Source organism: Stegodyphus dumicola, chromosome 4 (genome assembly GCF_044657685.1).
Source record: "Stegodyphus dumicola isolate Sdum_Otavi_A_Nest chromosome 4, ASM4465768v1".
Classification (NCBI taxonomy): Eukaryota; Metazoa; Arthropoda; class Arachnida; order Araneae; family Eresidae; genus Stegodyphus; species Stegodyphus dumicola.
In genome coordinates, this window is record NC_140771.1 from 1,009,437 (window position 1) to 1,033,498 (window position 24,062).

Sequence of the window (24,062 nt, forward strand, 5' to 3'; positions counted from 1 at the left end):
GTATTTGAGGGTAATCCCCTAATTACCACTTTAAGTGGTCTATCTGATTTGAGTGTGTGAGACTTGAATTCAATATTATTGTCTGTGAGGAATGTAACAACTGTTCTATAGTCTGTTTCGTTAGTAGTTGTGAGTTTTAGAAAATCAACGTTTTGTTTGGAAAGAACAGTTGGTGCGTGTCGGCGAAGCTGATTGAGGAGAAAGAACCAATCAGCTCGCGGTTTTATGAAAATTGGAGGTGGTGCTTGAATTTTTGGTGTTTGAGTGACAGCCGGCTGCTGCGTCGAGTGTTCAGTGTTATCAGAGTTTATGTTTGTGAAAGAATTGGATGTTGTGATGGTTTCATTACTATTAGTGTTGGGAAGTGTTTTTTTGGCAATTAAATGTTTTGGAGGAACTACAAATCCTTCGTTATCAGTTGGTCTGGTTCGTTTTTTAGAGTCAGTTTTAGGATTTTCTTTTGGAGGATTTTGATTGGCTGGGGATGAGGGTGGATTTGTATTTTGAATTTTAGGGTTAGAATTTTGAGTGTTGGAGTCCGAATGATTCTCGTCATGGACGAAGAGGATGAAGGACGTAAGAGCTCAGAGCTCCTGCAAAGCAATGTGAACCCGAATACGGCGCCGCCAGCTGGTAATTCTACCACTGCCTCATCTCAATTAAGGATCTCCACCGATATGGACACGACTACTCCTCCACCTGCCTCTCCCTCAGCGATGGAATTGTCGAAAAGCGCAATACAGATCTACGCCTTGAAGAATCGACATACTGATTTGCTTTTTGATATCCAGCGACTGCAGCGATCGGACAACCCAGCCAAGGACCAGATGATCAAGCAAATGACCGACGAGGGTGAGCGCATTTTATTTTCTCTCCACACCTTATGCACAAACCTCGGAGTAAACCTCTTTACCCTTCCTGCCACTGAAGATGAATTTTTTAAAGAGTGTCAGGCTAAATCTTCAAAACCCCCTATTTCGGAACACACCACTCCAAATTCTCCTAAAACCACCCCTACAGAAAAACCAAAAACCCCAATAGAAACTCCTAAATCTGACCCAAAAAACGCACACGCCCTACAGATTCTGAAGGCTTTGTAATACCACCTAAACATTTAAATGCAAAAAAACCACAAACCAAACCCATCTCTACTGAATCTAATAATATAACCACTCCAAATTCTTTTAATGTCATCCAAACAAATACAACAGAACAGTCTACACAGCAGCCGACAGACATTCCAATTCAAAAAGTACAGGCACCCCCACCAATTTTTATTAAGCCTAGAGCTGATTGGTTCTTCCTCCTAAATCAACTCAAAAGACACGCACCGACAGTCCAATCAAAACAGAACATAGACTTTTTAAAATTAACCACTTCAAATGAAACCGACTACAGGACTGTCGTTAGATTTTTAACAGACAACACTATTGAATTTAAATCACACACCCTTAAATCCGACAGGCCACTAAAAATAGTTATTAGGGGATTACCCTCAAACACACCACTCAGTGTTGTGCAGACTGCGGTGGAAGTACTCGGTTTCAAGATTCATAAGATATCACAACTAAAAAGATGGAAGACAAAAATGCCGATGCCTCTATTCTACGTCCAGATCTACAATAGCCTTAAAGCAGAAGAAATTTACAATATCACAGAGCTCCTTGGAACTGAAGTTGCCATGGAGCACTTTAAAGGACAGAAAGGCCCTTCACAGTGCTGGCGCTGTCAAGGGTTCTTTCACTCATCAGAAGTGTGTACTCTCCCTAGAAAATGTGTGAAGTGTGCAGGTCCACACCAAGCAAAAGACTGTCCGAAACCTTTTGAAGCACCCAACAAATGTGCAAACTGCGCAGGAAACCATGCAGCAAACTGGCGTTCCTGCCCAAGATTTCCAGGCTCCAAAAACAGATCAAATTCGAAACCGAGCACCAAACCCAGTCTGACCGCTGAAAAAACCAACGCAGACAAAATTAATATCCAAAACAACACACAATTCCCAACACTGTCGGCTGCACCTACACCCAGTGCAAATAATATTCGCCCTGGAGTTTCTTTCTCCGCAGCACTTACTGGTATGCAACAAGCTGCACCCCAAATTATTCCAAATTTATCGGTCCCCTTAGGAGCTAATTCGACGCTAAATTGCACCGAAATCCTTTTGGCAATCATTCAAATTTCAAACCAGCCTGGTATTGACCAGAGCAGACTTCTTTTGGCGACTCAGGCGAACGCAGTTCGCTAAAGCGGGCTCCCGCGCGGTTGCGCTATCCCGGGATAACCAATGTTGGCGTTTTTCGAACTTGTGATTTTTACTGAGCATAGAATGTTCCGGAAATGTAGAGAAAATACAAAACATGTGGTACAGAGAACAAAAGATGGGAAGATGGGCCGAAAATAACATGCCCGAACATTACAGATGAAAGGATTGTTGTAAGAAAAGTCGCCGAAAGATCAGTTGCCCGCTACAGAGCAGGCGCTACGCTGATTGGTCGAAAGTGGAAAGTCCATGTGCGAAATCATGGCAAGCTGCGGGAGAAAAGGGGTGGAGTCAGGTAGCGCGAGAGGCTGTTATTAGCAACCAATCAGATGCTAGGAAAAGCTGGTACTGAGTATTGGACTAATTACAGAAATACAACACATTAGAAATAACATATTATACATTAGGCCCAAGGCGTTTTGCTTACGGAGTACCTTTGCAAATAAATGCAATAACCTCCACAACTTCGTTAAGAGAAATATTGAATAATTTAGATAAAGCATAGCTAAAGAGAGGAGTGAGGACCGTTATGGGTTTAAGAACCAGTAATGAATGAGGAGTCCACTCAAGGGACGAGGAATTCCTTCAACTTTCAATTTCGCTAAGGAAGGGTCAGAGACCTGAGCGATAAGAAAGTTTGAAGAGAAAGCTGTCGATTTCAATGAAATCAAGACAGTTGGATGAGAACTGGGGTGAGAGGAGCTTGCCTCTGGCCCCGGGAAAGGTTATGTCCTGGCTACTCTGAAAAGCAGCGGAATCGCTAATGCCTTGGGATGAGCATGGGAGGAGTGCCGGTCGGATGATTGCCGTGTGAGCCAGAATTTACAAAAAATATAATACAAAACATTGAAATAGAGACAGGAACAGTTCTAGCCCGGTCGGAATTTCGGGCTAAACCTATGTACAGTAAGTAAGCTAAAGTCACAGGTATGCAAATGATACCATATGTTACAAGCTTTTCACACATTAACAACAGCATTATATTAACTTTGAACACACATAATCACAAATATATATATATAGATCCTTTTTTTTTTTTTTTTTTTTCTTCATATACACATGTGCGTTTACTGATTATTTGATTTTCTTGGCATTTCTTTGTGCATATAAATTTTTAAACTTTTTTTTTTTCAATAAATATATAAGGATAAAGATTTCATTCGAAATACAACAGCGACAATTATCTGAGCACTGCTAGTGGTCTTCTACGATAACGAGGATGGCGAAAATTGTACGAGAGACGAGGAATTGTACAGTTGCCTGTACGTGGAATCCTTCGGATAAATCTTTTTGATAGATGCTTGATGAAATCACATATGGTGGGAATATTTAATTCCCTGTGCAATGCCTCGTTACGTATGAACCACCGGCAGCGCGTAATTTGTCGTAGGTAGGTATTCTGGCTCACTTGCAATTTTTTCATCCGAGAGTCACATACGAAGCCCCATGCGGGACCTGCGTATGTTAGGATGGGTCGTAACATGGATTTATAAAGGAGTAACTTATTTGCTAAAGATAAACCACTGTCCCGAGCAATTAAGGGGTTGAGTACACTTTTACGAGCTCGGTACTTTGTAATAACATGGTCAATGTGGGGCTTCCATGTGAGATGGCTATCAAGAATAATACCTAGGTATCGGGCTTGCTTGGTCCAGGGAATTGTACTGTTATTCATAAAAATTTGCCAGGAGGCATCCATTTTAGTTTTATGGGTGAACAGAATGGCCTCCGATTTTTCAACATTGACCTTAACTTTCCAGTGCTGAAGCCAGGTTTCCAATGCATGAACGTGGGATTGGAGTGTTTGTACAACTGAACTAACAGATGCATTTTGGGCAAGGATTGCGGTGTCATCTGCGTACATTGCGAGTGTAGAGTCGTGCATGTGTGGAATGTCGTTCGTGTAAAGACTAAAAAGTAATGGTCCTAAAAGCGACCCTTGTGGGACGCCACTATAAATGGTACGACTTGTGGAGTATGTATTATTAACACGAACGACGAAATTTCTATCACGTAGATAGGAAGAGATGGTGTGTGTAATGTAGGCAGGGACTCCCTGCACTATGAGCTTTGTTATGAGGCCCTCCAGCCAAACCCTATCGAAAGCCTTAGCAACATCGAGAAATATGGCACCAGTAGCTAATCTGTTCTGCAATCCATAGGAGATAAGTTCGGTAACTCTGTATAGTTGATGGGTGGTTGAATGTGATTTCCGAAATCCGTGTTGCTGGGGAATGATGATGTGTTTTTCCTCCACAAACTGAAGAAGTCTTCTCAGGATCACGTGCTCTGCGACTTTGCTAAGTGCCGACAGCAAGCTGATTGGCCTATAACTGATCGCTGCAGTTGGATCTTTCCCTGGTTTTAGGAGAGGTGAAATAACTGCTGTTTTCCACGCCGAGGGGAAATAGCCGTATCGTAGAATCAGATTTATGATGTGAACTAGTTTGAAGACAGTAATGATACCCATATTTTTAAGCATCTTATTAGTGATTTTGTCCCGTCCGGGACTCTTACGCGTTTTAAGTTTAACGATGTGCATAAGAACTTCCGATGGGAGAACGGGAGGAATGTTGTATGCGTTGGGATTGTAATGGAAGTTTGTGACAGTGTCAGTAACAAATTTTTCTGTGGGGGGGTGAGAAATGTTGTGTGTATGAAACTGATCGGCAAAGTGATCGGCAAGCGATTCAGCCTTTTCAGAGTCAGTGTATGCAATTCCTTGCGGGCCATTAAGGGGCGGAATGTTGTTGTAGCATCTTTTGTACTTAGCGGCCGCTTCCCAGATAGAGTTATCTTCCGGGTTAAGCGACTGTAAGTAGTTAGTCCAATCTTTATGTGCCTGTTGTCGTGTAAGGTTCCTGACTTCGTGATTTAATTTTTTGAGCAACAGCTTGTCACTCGGATGCCTGCGTCTCTGCCATTCTTTTCGTGCCGCATTCCTACGTTTGATGAGGTTTTTAACCTCCGCGTTTCTTTGCATTCGACGATCTGGAATGGCTTTGCTGTTTTGCTCGAGTGCTGCATGCATTTCGGAAGTTAGTTCACTCACCAAGTTATCAATCTGTTCCCTGCTGTGTATTTCATGTGTTGCATAGTGTGTGTTGTTTAGAGCTTTGGTGTAAGAGCACCAATTAGTGACAAAAGCTCTTTGGTCTGGTGAGTTAGGGCGAGCAATATCCAAGTTGATAATAACAGGGTTATGATCCGAGGAAAGTTCATCGACTGCTTCGGCTGTAGCATGCATAATTCCCCTGATGAGGAAAAAGTCCAAAACCGAAGCAGTAGTCTCGCCGTAACGTGTTGGGGTGGGGGGAGCTGCGATGGTAATACCGGCCGTATGGGCGAACTGGTGGATTACTCGTCCAAGGTAATTGGTGTTAACGCAGTTCCAATCGCGGTGGTGTGCATTAAAATCTCCACCTAAAATTATTCTATTGTTGAGTCTCGAAAGTAGTTGCAAATCGGCAGCTACATGCTTATGCCTGGGTTTGTTGTGTGGAATGTAAGTGGAGATAACAGTGTATGGTCGTGAGGTGCGTGGAGTGACTGTGATAGCTAATGCCTCTACGGCTAAAAGCTGTGGAAGTGTTATGCGAGTATGAGGGATAGAGCACTTAATGAGTACAAGCAAACCGCCTTCAGCATGCCGCGAGCTCCTGATCCGATCTAGGCGATACAAAACATAATTATTGATACTAAACACTACATTAGGACCAAGCATGTGTTCCTGTATGAGGATGATATCAGGGTCATACTCCTTTATAAATTCTCTAAGTTCATGGATTCGGTGAAACAATCCCTGAGCATTCCATGTTACGATACGAACACCACTGGCCATAATCAATTCATGCTAGCTATCCCGTTAACGTCTTCAACGACGCGATATAAGATATTAACTTTGTCGCCTAGCGACGTACAATTTTGAATGTTGGGCAATTCAGTTTTGAAAGCTCTGAGAATATGGTTTAGATTAGGGCCAAATGCTTTTTGAAATTCGGACATAATTTGCATCAGCTCTATAAAATCAGATATATTAGACACATTATTATTTGAGTTAAAATTAAGCAGTCCTGTACTAGCGTTATTGGTGGTAATATTATTTTGGCTAGCAGCATTGACCAATGGTGTCCGCATTGCAGCAGCAGGGCGTGCACTATGGGCGTGGCCAATGGGCCGATCTGAGTTCCGTGCATCTTGTGATCCGACCTTAGCCGCCTGTGCATAGCTATATCCAGACACAGTATTTGAAAATTTTGGAGTTTTCTTCCGTACCGAGGGGAAGCGTGGGCATCCACGATAACTTGCTGGGTGATTACCAGAGCAGTTTGAGCATTTTGGTTCCTCCAGTTGTCCTTTGGTGCAATTCCTGGTCTGGTGGTCTCCGGCGCACTTTACACACTTCGGAGCGAAGTGACAATTCTCGGAGCTATGGTGCCATTACTGGCAGTTGAAGCACTGCGACACCAGGTTTTTGGTAATATATTTTTCCACCGTGATGGAAAACCTCAGTAGATCTTGTAGTGAATAGATGTCCTCAACTCGGTCGTTTTTAAATAACTGCACCTGGAACAGCGGCATAGGGGCTTTGGTACGGAACTTCGTAAGCTGCACAACTTTGTGCACGTGAAAGCCTCTCGTGCTAAGCGCATTATGAATTTTTGTTTTATCCATATTCGAGGGCAATCCTCGTATAACTATTTTAATTGGCCTTTCATGCCGTAAATTTACCAGAAAATGCTCAACATTATTTTTTTGAAAATAGTCGCTGATGATCCTGTGATCATCCGGCGTTTTTGGTATGATTTTTAAAAATGCACCGCTAATGCGGCCAAGAAAATCAACATTGGGTAGTTTAACAGCCAACTCGTCCAGATAGTTGTCGAATCGTGCTTCCGCTCCTGGTTTGACCATAATAGGGGGGACAGAATTTACGCTCGCCTGTTGCTGCTGCAAGTTATTGCCGTCAGTTAAAGTTAAGTTGTTGAGACTAGCGGCAACGTTAGAATTGACCATATCATTGTTTACAGTATCATGAGAAGCCTCGGCTAGAGCATCAAATTTATTTTTAGTAGCAATATCATTATTTGGAGAATTTTTCATGTGTACGGCTCTAGCCGTTTTAATAGGTTTCACAAAGCCGTCGCTATCCGAAGAGTCATTAATATAAGACTTTCTTTTAGCAGCACTGCGCGTAACGGCGGGAGTGTGCACATGAGAAGACTGACTGCCGTTGGAAACTGACTTAGAATTTCCTCCGGATTTACATACATCAACAGTAGCATCATTTAAATTAGAAATATTTCCATTATTATCATTTACATTATCAATACCAGCTTTGCCAAGATTAATTTTCAAATGGGGAAAATAACTTGCCATAATTTCGCACTTACCTTGCAGTATCTCGATCTCCGGGACCAGCTTGTTCAGTGCCTGGTTCATGCTCACCAATGTCTCCGAAGGGGGGTCCGTTGGCTGCCGTATCCGCTCCATTTCGCAGATGGTATCACCATATAATTGCACCTTGGCACGTAATTTCCATAAGTCCGCAACACTATCAATCAGGTCGTCTTCAGTCATAGCAAAATCCACAGGAAACGGCGTAGAAGAAACAGAAGTAGCGGCGACACCACACTCCATATCCGTGTCGCCGGAGTCACGGGGTAGCGGCGGAAAGCTATCCGCGTTAGGGTTAAACTCACTCGTCGGTTTACTCATCACCACTCACACCTTTCCGGCCTTCTTTACAGCTTTCCCAGATGCTTGAGGAGGCATTTTTTAAGAGTCTGCGAATGAACGAAAATCCCAAGGCGTGGAAAATAGCAGTTATCTCACCAATTTTGAAGGCGGATAAACCTGCAGACCACGTGACGTCCTATCGACCAATTAGCCTCCTTCCCATTCTTAGCAAAATAACAGAAAAAGTGATTTTAGATAGCATAAACCAATTTATAGCAGAAAAAAATCTTATTATTCCTGCACAGTTTGGCTTCCGGAAGGATCATTCCACCACCATGCAACTATATAGGGTGATTGAACAGATTTCCAGTGGTCTTCAAAATAATTTGCAAACTCCTGCAGTCTTCTTAGATATAGCCAAAGCTTTTGATCGTGTTTGGCTGGAAGGCCTAATATACAAACTTATTACTCTGGGTTTCCCAGAACATATCATCTCCATCATTAAATCCTATCTTGCAGATAGAACATTTGTCGTTCGCATTAATAAAACAAATTCTACTATAAAACATATCAGAGCGGGCACTCCTCAGGGATGCCTTCTCTCGCCAACACTATTCAATATTTATGCGAACGATATCCCACATACACACAACACTACACTCGCCATGTACGCAGACGATACAGCGATTCTCACGCAAAGTGCTACACTTAGCTCAGCAATACAACAGATACAAGACCATATTCATGCTATCGAGTCCTGGCTGGTGGCCTGGAAAATCCAAATTAATGTAACCAAGTCAGAAGCTATTCTCTTCTCATGGAAAAGAAATATACCATTCAGCTTAACTATGTTCAACGAAAGGATCCCCTGGGTCAAGCAGACCAAATACCTAGGTGTTATTTTGGATAGGAGACTCACATTTTTGCCCCACATCAACCACTTAATCTCAAAGTTTCGAGGCAGTAGACATACACTTGCCCCCCTAATCACTCGAAACAGCGTTTTGGATTTAGACCATAAATTACTCATTTACACGGCCGTGTTGCGTCCCATCCTAACTTATGCCTGCCCTGCCTGGGGATATCTATGCAAAACTCAACTCAATAAACTTGTCTCACTAGAAAACAACACACTACGCATCATCTCAAAAGCACACTGGTATGTTAGGAACGAAGCCATTCATAGAGAACTAAACATTACCCAAATACATGAATTCATGAAACACGTATCCACTAAATTCTACACAAATTTACATAAATCTAATAATCCTAGCATACCAGCACTCACATATGACATCAACCTTCCCGCTAATCGAAGACGACCAAGAGCCATTTTAAGAACTGTGCCTTAGTCATAAACATGGTAAAAAAAAAAAAAAAAAAAAAAAAAGGAACTCTTTTTGGTGCATTCGACTAAGGCACATTACACTATTCAACATACAGTAACAACTATTACAATCACTTCCACCAATCCAAACACTTTGCTTGTGATACCCCTCAGCAAAACTACAATCTTTCGCCTCGAAGAGACGGCATTGGATGCCCGCATGCACGTGACAGCCACCAGCTCCCCCAACACGCCAGCGCGACTACTCCAGTTCCAGTCAAGACTTCACCGAGGAAGGAACTGCACGCCGACCGTGAAAAGCTGCCTCCGCGGACTTACCCTCCGGCTTCTAATTGCAGTCGCTTTTTGTCATCCTACTTGTCGATTATGCCATATCATCGAAACATCTGCATGCGTATCCTAGCTGAAAAGATATGTCATACAAAAACTACTAGATTAAGAATCGAAAAGCAACGAAAGTCGTCGATCGGGTCACTTCAGTCCTGGCGCCCGTTGATAGGAACCTGCCGGTTCATGGATGATACGTCCGTCGCTGTTAGCAGCCATCGCTCATATCAATGAGCTAACTTCAAAAGTATTTTCGACAACTCGGTGAAAGCCATTAATAATTTTTTCACATTTAGCAGGAAGGAATTCAATGGCGCTTTTTCCATGTTAATTTTTGGTCACTAAATGGAAGAAAATGAGGATCTTTGGCAACATGGAAGAATAGTGGCGGCTCGTGCCTAAAATTAGTGAGGGTGCTGTTCCAAAAAATTGAACTTTTGTTTTAAAATGGTGTAAAAGGAAACAAACATGTATAAAAAGAAAAGTTATTTTGAAACTTCATGAAACCTTACAAGAAAAAAAGGCTAATCTTTGGAATATGGTAACAGGTAGTTTGGCGACATTTCGGTAAGGCGATAAAGGTTACTAAGGTAGGACTTTAGCAATAATCTGAGAAGTACACAGTTCGAATCACAGATTATTTCAAGGAAATTAGAATAGAAGGAATATTATTTAATATTTATAATCCCAGGAATATTTTTCGAAAATCTATTTGTGCATCCATATCCAATATAAGCTGACATGCTTCAAAAAGAAAAGGAAAAAAAAAAAAAAATGTTACAATTACAGATTTCCTTGCACAATTCACAGCGATAACAGTAACATGGCCGCCAAGCTTCACCATTTGAGTTGAACCTTTCAATCTTCTATTCTAACCTTCTTGGATTATTCGCAGTTTCCTGCACTATCGGGGAATGAAACTCCACGGAACAAGCGGCGTCCACATTTGTTACTTCAAAACATTGCAATACGGTAGTGAAACGTACGTGTTTGTAAGCTGTTCTATGCATGAATTTTCCAGTAAAAATATGTTAAATTTATAATGAAATGCTTCGCTATTGTTAGTTTTTAAGTTATAAAGATGATATCTGTAATTTACTAAGTACAGAAAACCATTAAGAAATATTTCGAAACCTAAATGCATGTGCATAACATTAAAGCCTATAAAAATTATGTTTCTGCATAATTTCAAGAATTTTTTTAGGTTTTATTAGCAACTTCTCGGGTATACTTTCCAATTGTTTCTTTAAGAAGTGATATTTCTGATTTATTCGCAATATTATTATAATTTATTAAAGAATCATTTTTACCTGAAATTAATAGCAGATAATTATCTAAAAAAAAAAAAATGGTAACATGTTGCTTTTTTTTTTTTTTTTTTTTTAAATGAAAGTTTTAAATAGATTCTTTTCACAACCAACAATTTTATATCAACAAGAAAATAAATATTAATAAAATAAAACAGATTTATGTGAATTCAATGATTTCAGTTTATGCGCGTTTAATATTTATGAATCTCAAAGAAATTTTATCGCTATACTGCTCAGAAATTTGTATTTATTTTTATACAAAAACATTTTAACAGAGCAGTTTATCTTGATCAAATGCACAAATTATATTCGTAACAGTTCACAAAACTTAAGAATGAATAATAATTAATACATAAAGAAAAGTGTTGCTTTATTTAACACCTTTACAATTCATAAAAATAGTAACAATTGATTTCTTACTTTTCATGAAAATTATAAAACGAATTATCTAAGCGTTCAAATTATACAGTTTAAATCCTAGCATGTAAGCAGCTTGCAATCCTAGTATGTTAAGGAACGAAGATACCAGCTGTAAGCAAAAACATTAAAATGTATTTAACATGTTTCGATTATTATTAAGTCTTTTTTGTCACATCTGGAAAGAAAACAACATGACATTGTGACATTTTCAACGTATTTATGAAATTACATAAAAAAAAAAAAAAAAAAAAAAAAAAAAAAAGAAAGAAAATCAATACTTACGAGTGAACAGTAATCCCAGGAATATTTTTCGAAAATCTATTTGTGCATCCATATGCAATATAAGCTGACATGCTTCAAAAAGAAAAGGGAAAAAAAAATGTTACAATTACAGACTTCCTTGCACAAGTCACAGTAATAACAGTAACATGGCCGCCAAGCTTCACCATTTGAGTTGAACCTTTCAATCTTCTATTCTAACCTTCTTGGATTATTTTGTCTCAGAAAAATGAGAGATCATGAGACATGTAATGTGACATTTTCCGAAAAATTCCGATCCTGATTTTAGCTAATAGGCACTTAGAAACAATTTCGCTGCTAAAGTGCAGAATCGCCCACTTATTTGGTTGGCGCTTTTTACAAGAGTAAGAAGAATTGGATTTTTGTCAATTTTCTTTGACTTCTTAAGTGAAAATAGGTCGATGTGTGCATGGATAAAGTCAAGCGTGTGCGCCATGCCATTTGTGCGTAATTCTGGGATTTTTTTTAAGTGAAAATAGGTCGACGTGTACATGGATACCGCGTATGTGCAATTCTTAAAAACGCGCGAAGCAGTGGGCGATTCCGCACTTTCTCCCAATTTCGCACCTAATCTTCGTCATAATTAAGCACTTTTGTTCCACAAAAGTTCTAGCATAAGCGTAATTCGGCTATCAGATTGTTGGAAAAAATGTCGAGTAAAAAAAAAAAAAAATGCCTTTACTTCGTGAAAACAAAATGGCGTCACCTCCCCAAAAAAACTAGCAGGTTGCTGTAGCAGGGTTGGTCGCCAAAAAATCGCTAAGTTACCATATTCCGAAGATTCACAGAAAAAAAATTAAACATTTCTTAATTACTTTAACCAAAATTGTTACAGTTCAATATTTGTCCATTCATTTAAAAATGAAATCCACTTCTCTTGTTTTAATTTGCGCGAAAATATCAATAATTTTCTCCTTGATCTCTGGATGGCAACCGAGGAAATTTTTCGTCATTGAAAGCAATGCAAGCGCATTTAGTCTTTACGAATTCCTAGAGCTTCTTAGAAAAGTTTTCATTCTTTTCAATTTTGAAAAGCAGCGTTCTGCCTCTGATGTAGTCATGGTAACTCTCAAGAGAATTTTTATCAGTTTCGGAATTTCACTAAGAACATCATCTAGATTATTTTCGAAAATAAATTTCAGTAGCTAAATTAATATGGAGTATTCATGAATATCAGACCTACAACAGAATATTTTTAGTTCAGTTTCGAGCTTTTCTTTGTCAATCATTGGATATGCTTTAGTGGTCAGTACTATTTCTTCTGTATTGAATTGAATTGAGGTATCGATGAGTATACAGTCCAGGGACTTTGACCCAGAAAATTTTTTACACTTTAGGAGAAATAAATCCATTTTAGGAGTTTTAAAGTGGAAAATTTTTGGGGAAGAAAGAAGTTATTTGTGTTGTCTCTTGAGTACGGTCATACAAGCAGCCCTCAGGTTTCACCATCTCTAGAATTTCTCGTATTCTTGAAGTAAGGCTTAACAGATCATGTGGCTTCATCTATCTGTAGATGTAGGAGGCTGGCCTGGAAAGGAGACTATTTCTTCTGTAGAATGTTCATTCCTAAAACTAAGCATTTCTTGTTAAACAATTTAGCAGCTGCTAAGTGTTTAGAGGAAGAATAGCTGTGCATTATATCAATACATAGTATAAAGTGACATATTTCCTTAGCTTCTGCCATCAGTGTCTGAAAAATTCTCACAGTAATTTTGAGTTTCTTAATGCTTAATAATAAACATGAAGATATATTCTTGTAATGAATTTGTTTTAAAGGCACGAAAATTTATTTTGCCATTTTTTCTACGTATAAAGTAATTTTGTAATTTGTTTTACTATCACTGATAAAAGCACCAGTGAACTGAACAAGATTCTAAAATGCTGTCGTATACATTAGCTTGCCCGTTGCTGAAGTTTGGTTATGCGGCGTTTTCGTGGTTTTCCCAATCGATGGCCACAAAAATATCCTCATTAAGAGTGAGTGAGTGTGCTATTGATGGCTTCCGACCACGGACATAAACCAAACGGAATTATATACCATCACGGCGGGGAAGACTCCAAAGTAACAAGGTTGAATATTACATACTAATAAACAGTTTTTACATATTGATAACTGCGGGCACTAAGTGTTATTCTGGTTAATTCTGCTTTAAGTTCTGAACATTATCCTCATTAAGAATTATCATATCATGTATGATGGTTAATGAATTACAAGGAATTGCTGTGACATTGTCTCATTAAGTGATACAAGATTTTGAATTCGTGATTATTCAGTTAGCTCTGTTCTTATACCTATTTTGTGAATCATTGAAAACAAACACTGGAATACGAAATGCAGTAGTTTCCACAAATTAAAGAAAAATCACGAAATATCAACCTCGTTCAAAAATAAACCAAGCCATGTAGAATTTGAATATATTGTCAAATAGGAGTTGTGTAAAACTGAAGTATGAAAATTAGTGGCGCTGCGATCGGAATACATGATCTGCAAGGAGCCTAAAACTGCATGTGTGATTAGGAAGACTTATAGCTTCTCTCAGTCCTCCTCTTCAGACTCTTGCAACACGACTCTTGACTATGGATTGTTGGGAAGATTATACTTTCCCAATCCAATTTTCCTATACCAAACTGACACATCCGATTTGTTCATTTTATTCATATTCTAATTCATATAGCACCATAATTGTGTGGTAATTTCTTTTCATGTTATTTCATACCTTACTATGTGTCGTATACTGTGGGTCAGTTTCATTAAATTTTGCATGTAGCTTTTTAAGTAATCGTCATTTTTGTGATGTTTTTAGTAATAACCATTGTATTTTATTTGATTAAATATGAAAACCAATCTACCACTGATATTCACATGAAACATGCTATGTTGCATCTCATGAAATCTTCCTGTATTTCCAGGGTAAAGGCCAAATGAATACTTTTTGGTTAATAGGTGAAAAAAAAGATACTTGTTGAAAGTAAATAACAGATGAAATATCGAACAAAATATGTATACTTCGGAGAAATTTGACTTTGTTGTGACCTCACAGTGCTATTATTGTTGTCTACAGAATAGAGATTAATGGGTGCTTTATTTGCTAGCAGAAATTAACTTCTGATGCATTCTTCTATTGTTACAGGTAATGTTTGATACATTTCTCATTCAATCACATTCAGGACAAACATGGTATGATTATGCACATTATCTAATTCTAGGTAACATTTTTGTTCCAAGAGCTCACCAAGTGAAACAAATTTGCATTTTCATGATATTAATGTGGCTTGAGGGAAAATGACAGCACCTTAACGACACCAAATTTTGAATCCACCTGAACATGTGCTTCTCGAACCTGCAATTTTGAATCTGTTAATTATTTTTTTCATATTTTATAGAAACCTGATGAATTTTTTCCTTGTACGAAGTAAAAGAAGTATTGTAATCGCAAAACATTTGGGGAAGAATATTTCAACGAAAATATCCATTCTGACCACTTTTGACAGCGGATGTTAAAGTAACTACAAATATTCTCAAATCTTAAAAGTTATAATTAAGCATCAAATACTATAACCAGAATTGTGGTCAATTTCATGAAGCTAAAAATTCTGCAAAATGTATGATTTAATTTCCAGAAAAATGACAAATTTGCATATATTTAGTCACTATTTCTTTCTTACGTTTCTTTAAGTCAGTATGATGTGTACACTATCAATATGATTAACATATGTAATAAGTGAATTCAAAAGTGTCAATAATCGTAGCCAACTGTAAAATTACCTTTGCAAAACTGTGTTTGTTATATATTGTCTCACAATAAGTATTGTGAAATACTGGATTATTCAGAGTCATCCCAGACTTGCGAGATTGTAAGATTTCTATTGTATGTTGGAATAATAAAAACGGAGCATTTTATCAAAAACAAAATTTATTAAAATTTTTATTACTAAAATCATGAATAGCAGTAGCATCTAGCTAGAGAAAACAAAATTTCCTTTGCATCCAAGAAGATAGGGCATTACAATAATCATGTTTTTGTTACACTTAAAGCATTCTATATTACTATACAAAATACCTACACTATTTACAGCAGATGAAGAGGGAAGCACACATTCAAACCACAGAAAATGAGTTTCTCCCCTAATGAAAGTATTGAGAGTTCAGACCAAACACAATAATGCTTTAAGATATAACCAATATTTTGCATATATAAAAAGGATTTGGTCCAAATTTTATTTTTGCCACTTATCTGAATACTGCCAACTAGAAAATTAGTGTGATATGTAATACATGAAATTATAAAAATGATAATTAATTTAACAAGCTAATATCAAACTAAGAAAATCCTGAGATATATTGCATAATTACTGAAGCATCAGTATTAGAACTTGGATTAAAAATACACTAAGAGTATTTATAAACACGATACATCAGTGTATCAGAATTGAATTGATGTATAGCTGAATATATATTTGATTGACACTGAATTTATAAACTGAAAATACTACTACAAAACTTCAAATTTAGAAATGTGTTCAATTGTTTAAAGAATAAAATACCCCACCCAAAAAGGAAAGCAATCCTGCTGACTTTAAAATTAAAATAAAAAAGAAGAGGAGGAGAGAATTTAGTTTGACGCAAAAATTTCTATCAGTCATTGCAATACAATGAATAAAATATTTTTAAAATTATTGTTAGAAATAAGGGTAATGAACATTTTAAAGTGAATAAAATATCAGTAAAAATGAAGGTGATGAATATTTTAAAGTAACTGTTTGTACTAATTTTTAGCATATACAATATTAACATAGAATTACAGTAGCTTAAAGGTTTGCCCCTCCCTCCCCCCCTAAAATAAGCAATAAAAAAGGACTGCTTTTAATTACTGACAGACTAAATGTGTTAAAATGTTTCAACAACTTGTTATGTACATTAATACAAATATCAGTTTCTTCTTTTTTATTTGCATAATAGGAGTTTTGTCCCATTTAAAGATTTCACCAACGTACATTTATTTATATTCTTTATTTTATAAGTCACGATAACGCTTTAACACTTACATTGGTTCACATTTAAAAAGGCTTTTGTTCAACATGAAAAATATTACAATAAATATATACAAATATGAACATTATCATGTGTGCTAAAACTCCAATGTGTGGATACGTTTAAAAAAAGTTATAAAGTTAAGAGCCTTCAGGAACATCTAACTTTAAAGCAAATACCCTAACTTATATAAAGGCAAACTATTACCGAACAGCATACGTTTAAAAAATTAATTATAACACACATTTACTGTTCATTTTGATAACCTTGGTAGTGGCAGATTATAGCACAAATGTACTTTATAGAACATAAATTGATTACTTTTTTGTAATTTACTATTTTTTAGTACCTTAAAATGTTAGAAAAAAGTCCCCAAAATTAGTTTCCACATACAATTATTCAATTGTGAAATCTGCCACTACTGCTTATCTGTAATTAAAAACTCAATTTTATTTGATTCCCGTATCATACAGAAAGACACTCTATACTATGATTTTGTTAACCCAAACTTGGGAAGCGTGAAAGCTTTCTCTTATACATTTTGTGAACAGGAACCTCCCACAGAACAGACAATATAACAATTGCATATTAAAAAAGAAGTGTCTTTTTAAAGGCCCCACGTAGATAATATTTTTAAAATCACATACACTAGCCATTTTTACATTATACATGATATGAAGGAAGGACACAGGAGACAGTAAAAAATAAAGCATAGCACCATTCTTCATTTTTTGTGCGACTTTGTGTGCGTGATTATTATTGTGCTTTTGTTTCAATAAAGCAGAAACTATAGGTTTATTTTTTGAATAAAATTTTCAAATAAATCTGTGCATTCGTAAAGAGAACAATTATCTGTTACATTCTAATTATATAAAGTTTAAAATAACTCGTTAAAAACCACATGAATTATAAAATTAATGTCAAATTTATGAGTGGTACATTAGATTCACGTAAGGTATAATAGAAAACAAGCGATTTTAAATATTATTTACTTTATTACAATTCTCTTCAAAGAAATTTATACACTCAGCACTTAGATAAGTGGCAAAAATTAAAATATTAATTTGCTTAGTTATACAAAAATCTCTTGCATTTACATAGGCATGTACAGACTTTGCAAATATGTTTTAAGTACAGCACAAAGATTGTCAAAATTAAGTATACCTCAATTTGTTCACATTCATATCACTTTAAAATGAACACATCGTGCAAAGTCTAAAATTGCAGAAAGCATAAGAAAGAACCACTGTTACAATTTTTTGTGTAATGAGATTACTGGAATATGTCGAATTTTAGTACCTGTTTTAATATTGAGAATTAAAGTTTAAAATAAAATTTCACAAAACAGTTTCCTTTTACAATTTATTGCATGAAAAGTAATTTCAAAATTACTGGCACTTCATATTTATACATATAAAATACAAATAAATACCACATTGCATTAAAATTCAAATTATAATTAAAATATAGTTAACATAACTTTGATCCTAAAATACAGTATTAAAAATATGTGGAAAATCGATGAAATCTGTAATGTCATTGACCTGCTGAAAATTTTACCCAGTATTTTTTCATTTATCATTTCTACTGCAGGGGGCAAATAAAACCGTTTCGAGTGCTTTTGCTACAATAAAGTGCAAATACCGTAAAACGCAAAGGACTTGCGGGCATACTCAGAACCCAAAATTTTGATTCTGTGTTAAAGATTTACACACAATAAATATGGACAACAAGAAGAAAAGATTCAAGAATATTACATGGCAGTAAACGTATATGTATAAAGAACATTTCAAAATACACCTAAGTTCTCACCTAAACTCAGAGTATTTACAATATATGAATGTTGACATCTGCATACTAATCAGCAATATTTTCTACAAGCCAAACAAAAAAGCAGCCTACCATCTCCAAATCACCTCTGAAAGGAAGGTTCATACTGAAATATGTTTTCACATCCTATACACAATCCAAAGTAAAATGAAGAATGAAACATTTTTTCTATGCTGGCCAGTTTTAAAGATACAAAGTTAAATGACATCGATTCGATGAAAATGATAGTAATGCCTGTCATTTACATAGCTTGAAGAAGTTCTTTCCTTTTCTCGAACATTTTTTTTTTTTTTTTTCCCTCCTTTCCTTTTTTTTTTTTTTTTTTTTTTTTGACAAGAACGGCAGCCGAGTCTCGAAAATTCGTGCTCGTAATACTTTCGTGAAAAAGAATACTGTTGCAATCAGCTTTATGGAGAATGAATTTACAATTCATGTAGAATATTCTTTGTTTTGTTTTCTTTATGCCTATAATACACAAATCATATATTCGATGAGTCCATGAATGAGTTAAAACACAAGCCATAACAGCTTCATTGTGAAAACTGGCCTTATATAAGCAGTTCAATATATCCCTGTACAGTTTTAACATTTTTCTTCATTTTTCACCGCAAAAAATTTAAGTCCCTCTTTAAGTTTCAAACAGGGCAAGAAGATCGTCGTTATTATTGTTTGAAGAAGAGGTAGTGACACTACTTGTGGCAGTGGTTAAAGTTGAACTGACCACAGTTGTACCACAATTACTGCTTCCTGTTGCCGAGCCCAGATCGGGGGGATCGAGGTATGAAAGTAATTCCATAGGATCAACACTTTCGGGCAGCAACTGCAATAAAAAAGTTTGTTATAAACAAGAAATTTTTTCTTTTATAATTAAACATTTATATAAACTCATTATATTCTATTATTCATTTAATACAGTCAAAAGTTTTTAATCCGGACTCGTCGGGACTTCGGCGATTCCGAATTATCGGTTTTTCCAGATTATAGATCATCAGTTTAAATCTGATATGATGGCATGCAGAAATTAAAAATTAAAAAATATGAAACTGTAATTTATGAAATAAAGAGCAATTATGATCTAAAAGGTACCAAAATTTACAAAAAAAAAAAAAAAAAAAAAAAAAAAAAGCTTTATATTTATTTGTTCATTTTAATAAAACTGATTTTAAATGGATCTTATACATTATAAAACTGATTTTAAATGGATCCCGAAGAGATCTTTTCTGATGTACAGACCTATGTATGTATCTTATATAATTGAAACGAGTATGCTCAGAATATCGAAATTTTGTAAATAAGACTGCTATAATATGTAGCTGTGTGCCTCCCGTTTTGGTTGCAATCGGCTTCACCAAAAGTATGTAAAATATCTAAATTCTTCTGTTACTTGACTCGGTGAGGTCAGTATTGTTATTCTTATATGTTGGCAAATTGTACACTTTTTGTTTTCGAAATGATTGAATTATATTGTTATTTTCGGGTTAAGGTTCTCATGCCTTTAGTTTACTTGCATGTTATAGTTGTAGAATTATGAACAATTTAAAAGTTGTTCAAGTGCGGCTAAGTCTAATTTTTTACTTCCTTGTATGAAGTAAAGGAAGTACAGTAGAAGTCCAGAAATTCGCAATGTTTGGGACAAGAGGTTGTGCGGATTTTAGGATTTTGGAGATTTCAAGACAGAAAAGATAATATTCAGACTAAAAGTGTAAAATAAATAAGGCGCATTAGATACAAAGAGGTACATAATTACTCTAACACGAATGTATACATAATATACTGTAAATGATTACATCGCAGGGGAAAATATATTTCAAAAACAAAATTTCAATATCCAATTAACATAATTTCTGATTAGTTGGTCCTTTGGCACGAATTTTCTCTCAAATTAATGTAAAATTTAATCTATTCTGAACCAATTATACACAATATTCTAAAAGAAAATGGGAATGCATAAAATCAAAAAAATTTTAATTTTATGAAAAATGCCTAACAAGTAGAAGAAACTTTAAAAAAAAAAAAAAAAAAAAAAAAACTTAAACGATTTTTTTAATTTTAACAGCATTAAAATATAAACAAAACAGATATTCTTTTTCATGTAACTCATATTGCATGCTAGTATCCTTTTGACCTTTACTGCCCAATTTTCCCCACGGCTGGTAACAATACCTATAAAGGATATCTCAGCGAAAAGTGTCGCTGAAGCTTTTTTTTTAACCTGTTGCATTGCTAGGTTTGAAGTTCCCACTGTTCCACTGTTGGTTCATCACAACCAACTGTTTGACTTGCACATGTTCACTACTCTCAATAAAATTCTTGTTATTTACCAAACAAGGGGATATAAATAATCTCAGAAAAATTCTTCCTATATACTAAACAACAAACTGACTTTTGCATACCACCCTGCATCTAATGAATTACTTGAGAGATTCCATTGTTCTCTAAAACAAGCAATAATGTGCCATCATAATGTCGAATGAGCCTTCCAATGATACTCCTGTCTTTCAGCAGCATACAAAAATCTGCCAGGAATATGCTCAGAAATGGTTTACAGAACAACTATACAACAGAATTTTTTCAATTGTCCTAAGTCTCTAATTCTTCTGATTCGATTCAATTCCATTTTTACAGAAGTTGTGAGAGGCAACAGTACCCACATCAGCCCATGTTAACAATAAACCTACACTCGTGTGTTTCTGAGACACAATGCACTAAGATTACCACTCACTCGCTCGTACGATGGACCATTTAAAGTAATTTACTCCAATATATCTCTTCTTATGAAGGGCAAAGACATTATTCAATCATTTTTAAAGTGAAAAATTTACAATTTAGCAATATACAAGAATTCTGAGGCTACTTATTTTTTACTTATTCAACATAAATACAGACACCAATAAAAAAAAAAATTCTAAATCAATTTTATAATTTGTTTAGAGAAAAATAGTACTTTTTTCTGTACTTAAGTAAAGATGTCACATAAAAACATCATTAAATTGTATTTGATAGCAATCAAAGTAGATATTTCACTTAAAATATGGTAGCTGGAATTTTTCACAATTACAATACTTCCTTTACTTCATACAATGAAGTCAAAAATTGGACTTAGCCACACTTAAACAACTTTTAAATTGTTCATAATTCTATAACTATAACACGCAGGTAAACTAAAGGCATGAGAACCTTAACCGGAAGATAAGAACAACATACTTCAATCATTTTGAAAGCAACAAATGCACATTTTAACAACATATAGGAATTAAAAAAACTGAGCTCAATGAGCTCAATGCTTAAAATGTTCATATCCAAAGAATACATTTATTATTAAATCTAAAGGAAGCAGTCATTCTTTTACAATAAAATTTTAAACACTTATAACTAAACAATATAATTTCACAATGACGGACGTATGCCAGCTTTCAAAACACAGGAAACAAGAGTTAAAATGAAATTAAATTTTAATTAAAGATAAAAATTCTAGGTAATAAGGTACAGAGGAGTCGTTGCCTTCTCTAGAATTTCTCAATAAAACCATTAACGCTTTTCTAGAGTATTTAAATACTTAATAAAACAAATGAAAGGTCATAAAATAGGGGACTCTTTAAAAGATTGTAAAAAATTTGTAAAGAAGTTCCATATAATTAAAAATCTTTTTAACAAAGATAAAATCAGGAATTCAAACAAACTGACTATTTACTGGGTTTATACACATTTCCAATGATGGAAATTAAGTACTTTTACGGACTGTTAATGACTATTAATGAAAAAATAAAGGACCTATGAGCAAATAGAAACTGAATAATTCCAATTAAAAATATTATCTATGCATGAATTTAACCATACTAAAAATAAAATAGATCCATAAATAGGATTTATTATTATTAAACACAAATTAATGAACATAATTATTAATAAGTTTGAGAATATTTATCTTGTAGCATTTATTATTTTACACTTATACCAGATGGGCATATTTGAAAGAACATAAGTAGCATTTTATTTCCATTTTACTAACAGTTGCCTTTATTTTATTTCATTTTTTTTTTTTTTTTTTTGGTATCATTTTGATCAGTTTAGATGTTTAATAATAGCAGGTAGCTTTTATGTCAAGCGTCATAGGTTAAAATGAGAAGTAAAATCACAATCATCATGATTCATAACAAAAGACTCTGTGTTATCACCAATGCTGCTTCCCTAGAAAGAGATCTGCTGATCAGAACAAACTTGAAAGCCTGATGTATGCATGGTTGGCAAGTTTTAAAAGTTAGTTGAGCTCTGCCTGACGCAGTTAGTATTTAAGCTTCGTGTACTTACAGGGTTTGTACCCAGTTAATACACGAGATGGTTATTATTAAAGTTCCACTCTGAAACGCTCATAAAAGGGGGGGGGGAAGTTTAAATACTCACCACCAGCGAGAAAATAGCACTGTATGCAATATTGTTAAACAAAATAAGACATAAAGACATTGGTTTATGTCTTATTTTATAAATTTTTTTTATTAAAAAATAGTTTAATAAAAAAAGAGATTAATATATATATATACCAAACTCAATTAACATTGAGGAGCTAAAATTTTAAGGGATAATTTTTTAAAAACTACTTGCCTAAGCTCTTTTCCTTCTGTTCATACGAAGGAAGTGCCACTATGTTTTAAAAACTACTCATGCGATTTTTACAAAACTTGGTAGTTTGGCGTAATGAGAGTCTTAAAATCAAAATATGGAAAAAACATTGTTATGTTATTTTGGAAAAAGTCCGATTTTGTATGAAAATGCCTGCGTTAGAACAATGCTATATATAAATGTAATACATATCCTAAATCACACTTTTGAAACATGAAAAACGCAAGTTAAATTTCGTCAATCGACCCAGTAGAATGTGATGTATATAACTGCCCCCTCTTTTTTTTTTTGCGCAGTGTACCAATATACGATGAGGCCCCATCATGAATAAAAATCGTGGTGTCTAAAATGCCATGTTGCCGCAGTTCAGGTATCACGAAACATCTTAACATTGATGCTAAGCAAACTACAGTCACAGTGCATGTAACACATACAGTTATTGACTCCACTTCAAAGAAAAACAGTCCAATTATGAAACTAGCTGTCATACCATAGCAAACGGTGACTTTAGCAGAATGCAATGGAACTCTGTAGATAACTTAAGCGATTTATAACAAACTGATTTCTACAATGCACACACTTTGCAAGAGATGTGATCTCACAATCTTTAATTTGTGGTTTTCACAGAAGGATTTCTACATTAAACGGATGACGCACTCCACTTCTATCATCTTTAAATGGTAGTTTTGTTTAGGTCAATGTTTCTTAAGGGTATATAACACGTTAAACCAATGTAACAAAAGGTTCAGTCAGATTCTGACCCTCATTTCATTTAACAATATTGAATACAGCACCATTTCCGCCTGGTTGCGAGTTCCTTAACTTTTTTCCCTATGGAAAATAAATTCCCATGACCTCCTTTACAACATTACTAAGTTTGATAACATTTCGTTCAGTACTTTTCCTTTTATGACCATGGTCATAAATTAAAATGGTCAA

At 35.4% G+C, this 24,062-nt stretch overlaps 2 protein-coding genes across 12 annotated transcripts in view; one reads left to right on the forward strand and one right to left on the reverse strand.

Moving 5' to 3' along the window:
* The first annotated feature begins 122 nt into the window (after positions 1-122).
* LOC146997462 (uncharacterized) lies at positions 123-15,388 on the forward strand. 2 transcript variants are annotated; one of them, XR_015040568.1, is made up of 3 exons: positions 123-852; positions 14,555-14,775; positions 14,852-15,388. XR_015040568.1 is itself a non-coding variant. In XM_085814460.1 (2 exons), the coding sequence occupies exons 1-2, from the start codon at positions 543-545 to the stop codon at positions 14,557-14,559; spliced, it is 315 nt and encodes a 104-aa protein (XP_085670586.1). In that variant the 5' UTR covers positions 123-542; the 3' UTR covers positions 14,560-15,388. The 2 variants fall into 2 exon arrangements, 1 of the variants encoding a protein (XP_085670586.1); XM_085814460.1 differs by having other exon boundaries at positions 14,555-15,388.
* Positions 15,389-15,540: 152 nt separating this feature from the next.
* LOC118202925 (zinc finger MIZ domain-containing protein 1-like) overlaps positions 15,541-24,062 on the reverse strand; it is a 1,176,934-nt gene continuing 1,168,412 nt past the window's right edge. For all 10 annotated transcript variants that reach the window (XM_085814453.1, XM_085814451.1, XM_085814450.1 and 7 more), the window contains one exon: positions 15,541-19,326. In XM_085814453.1, the coding sequence (XP_085670579.1) occupies positions 19,135-19,326 (192 nt within the window). In that variant the 3' untranslated portion in view covers positions 15,541-19,134. The remainder of the gene's footprint in view (positions 19,327-24,062) is intronic.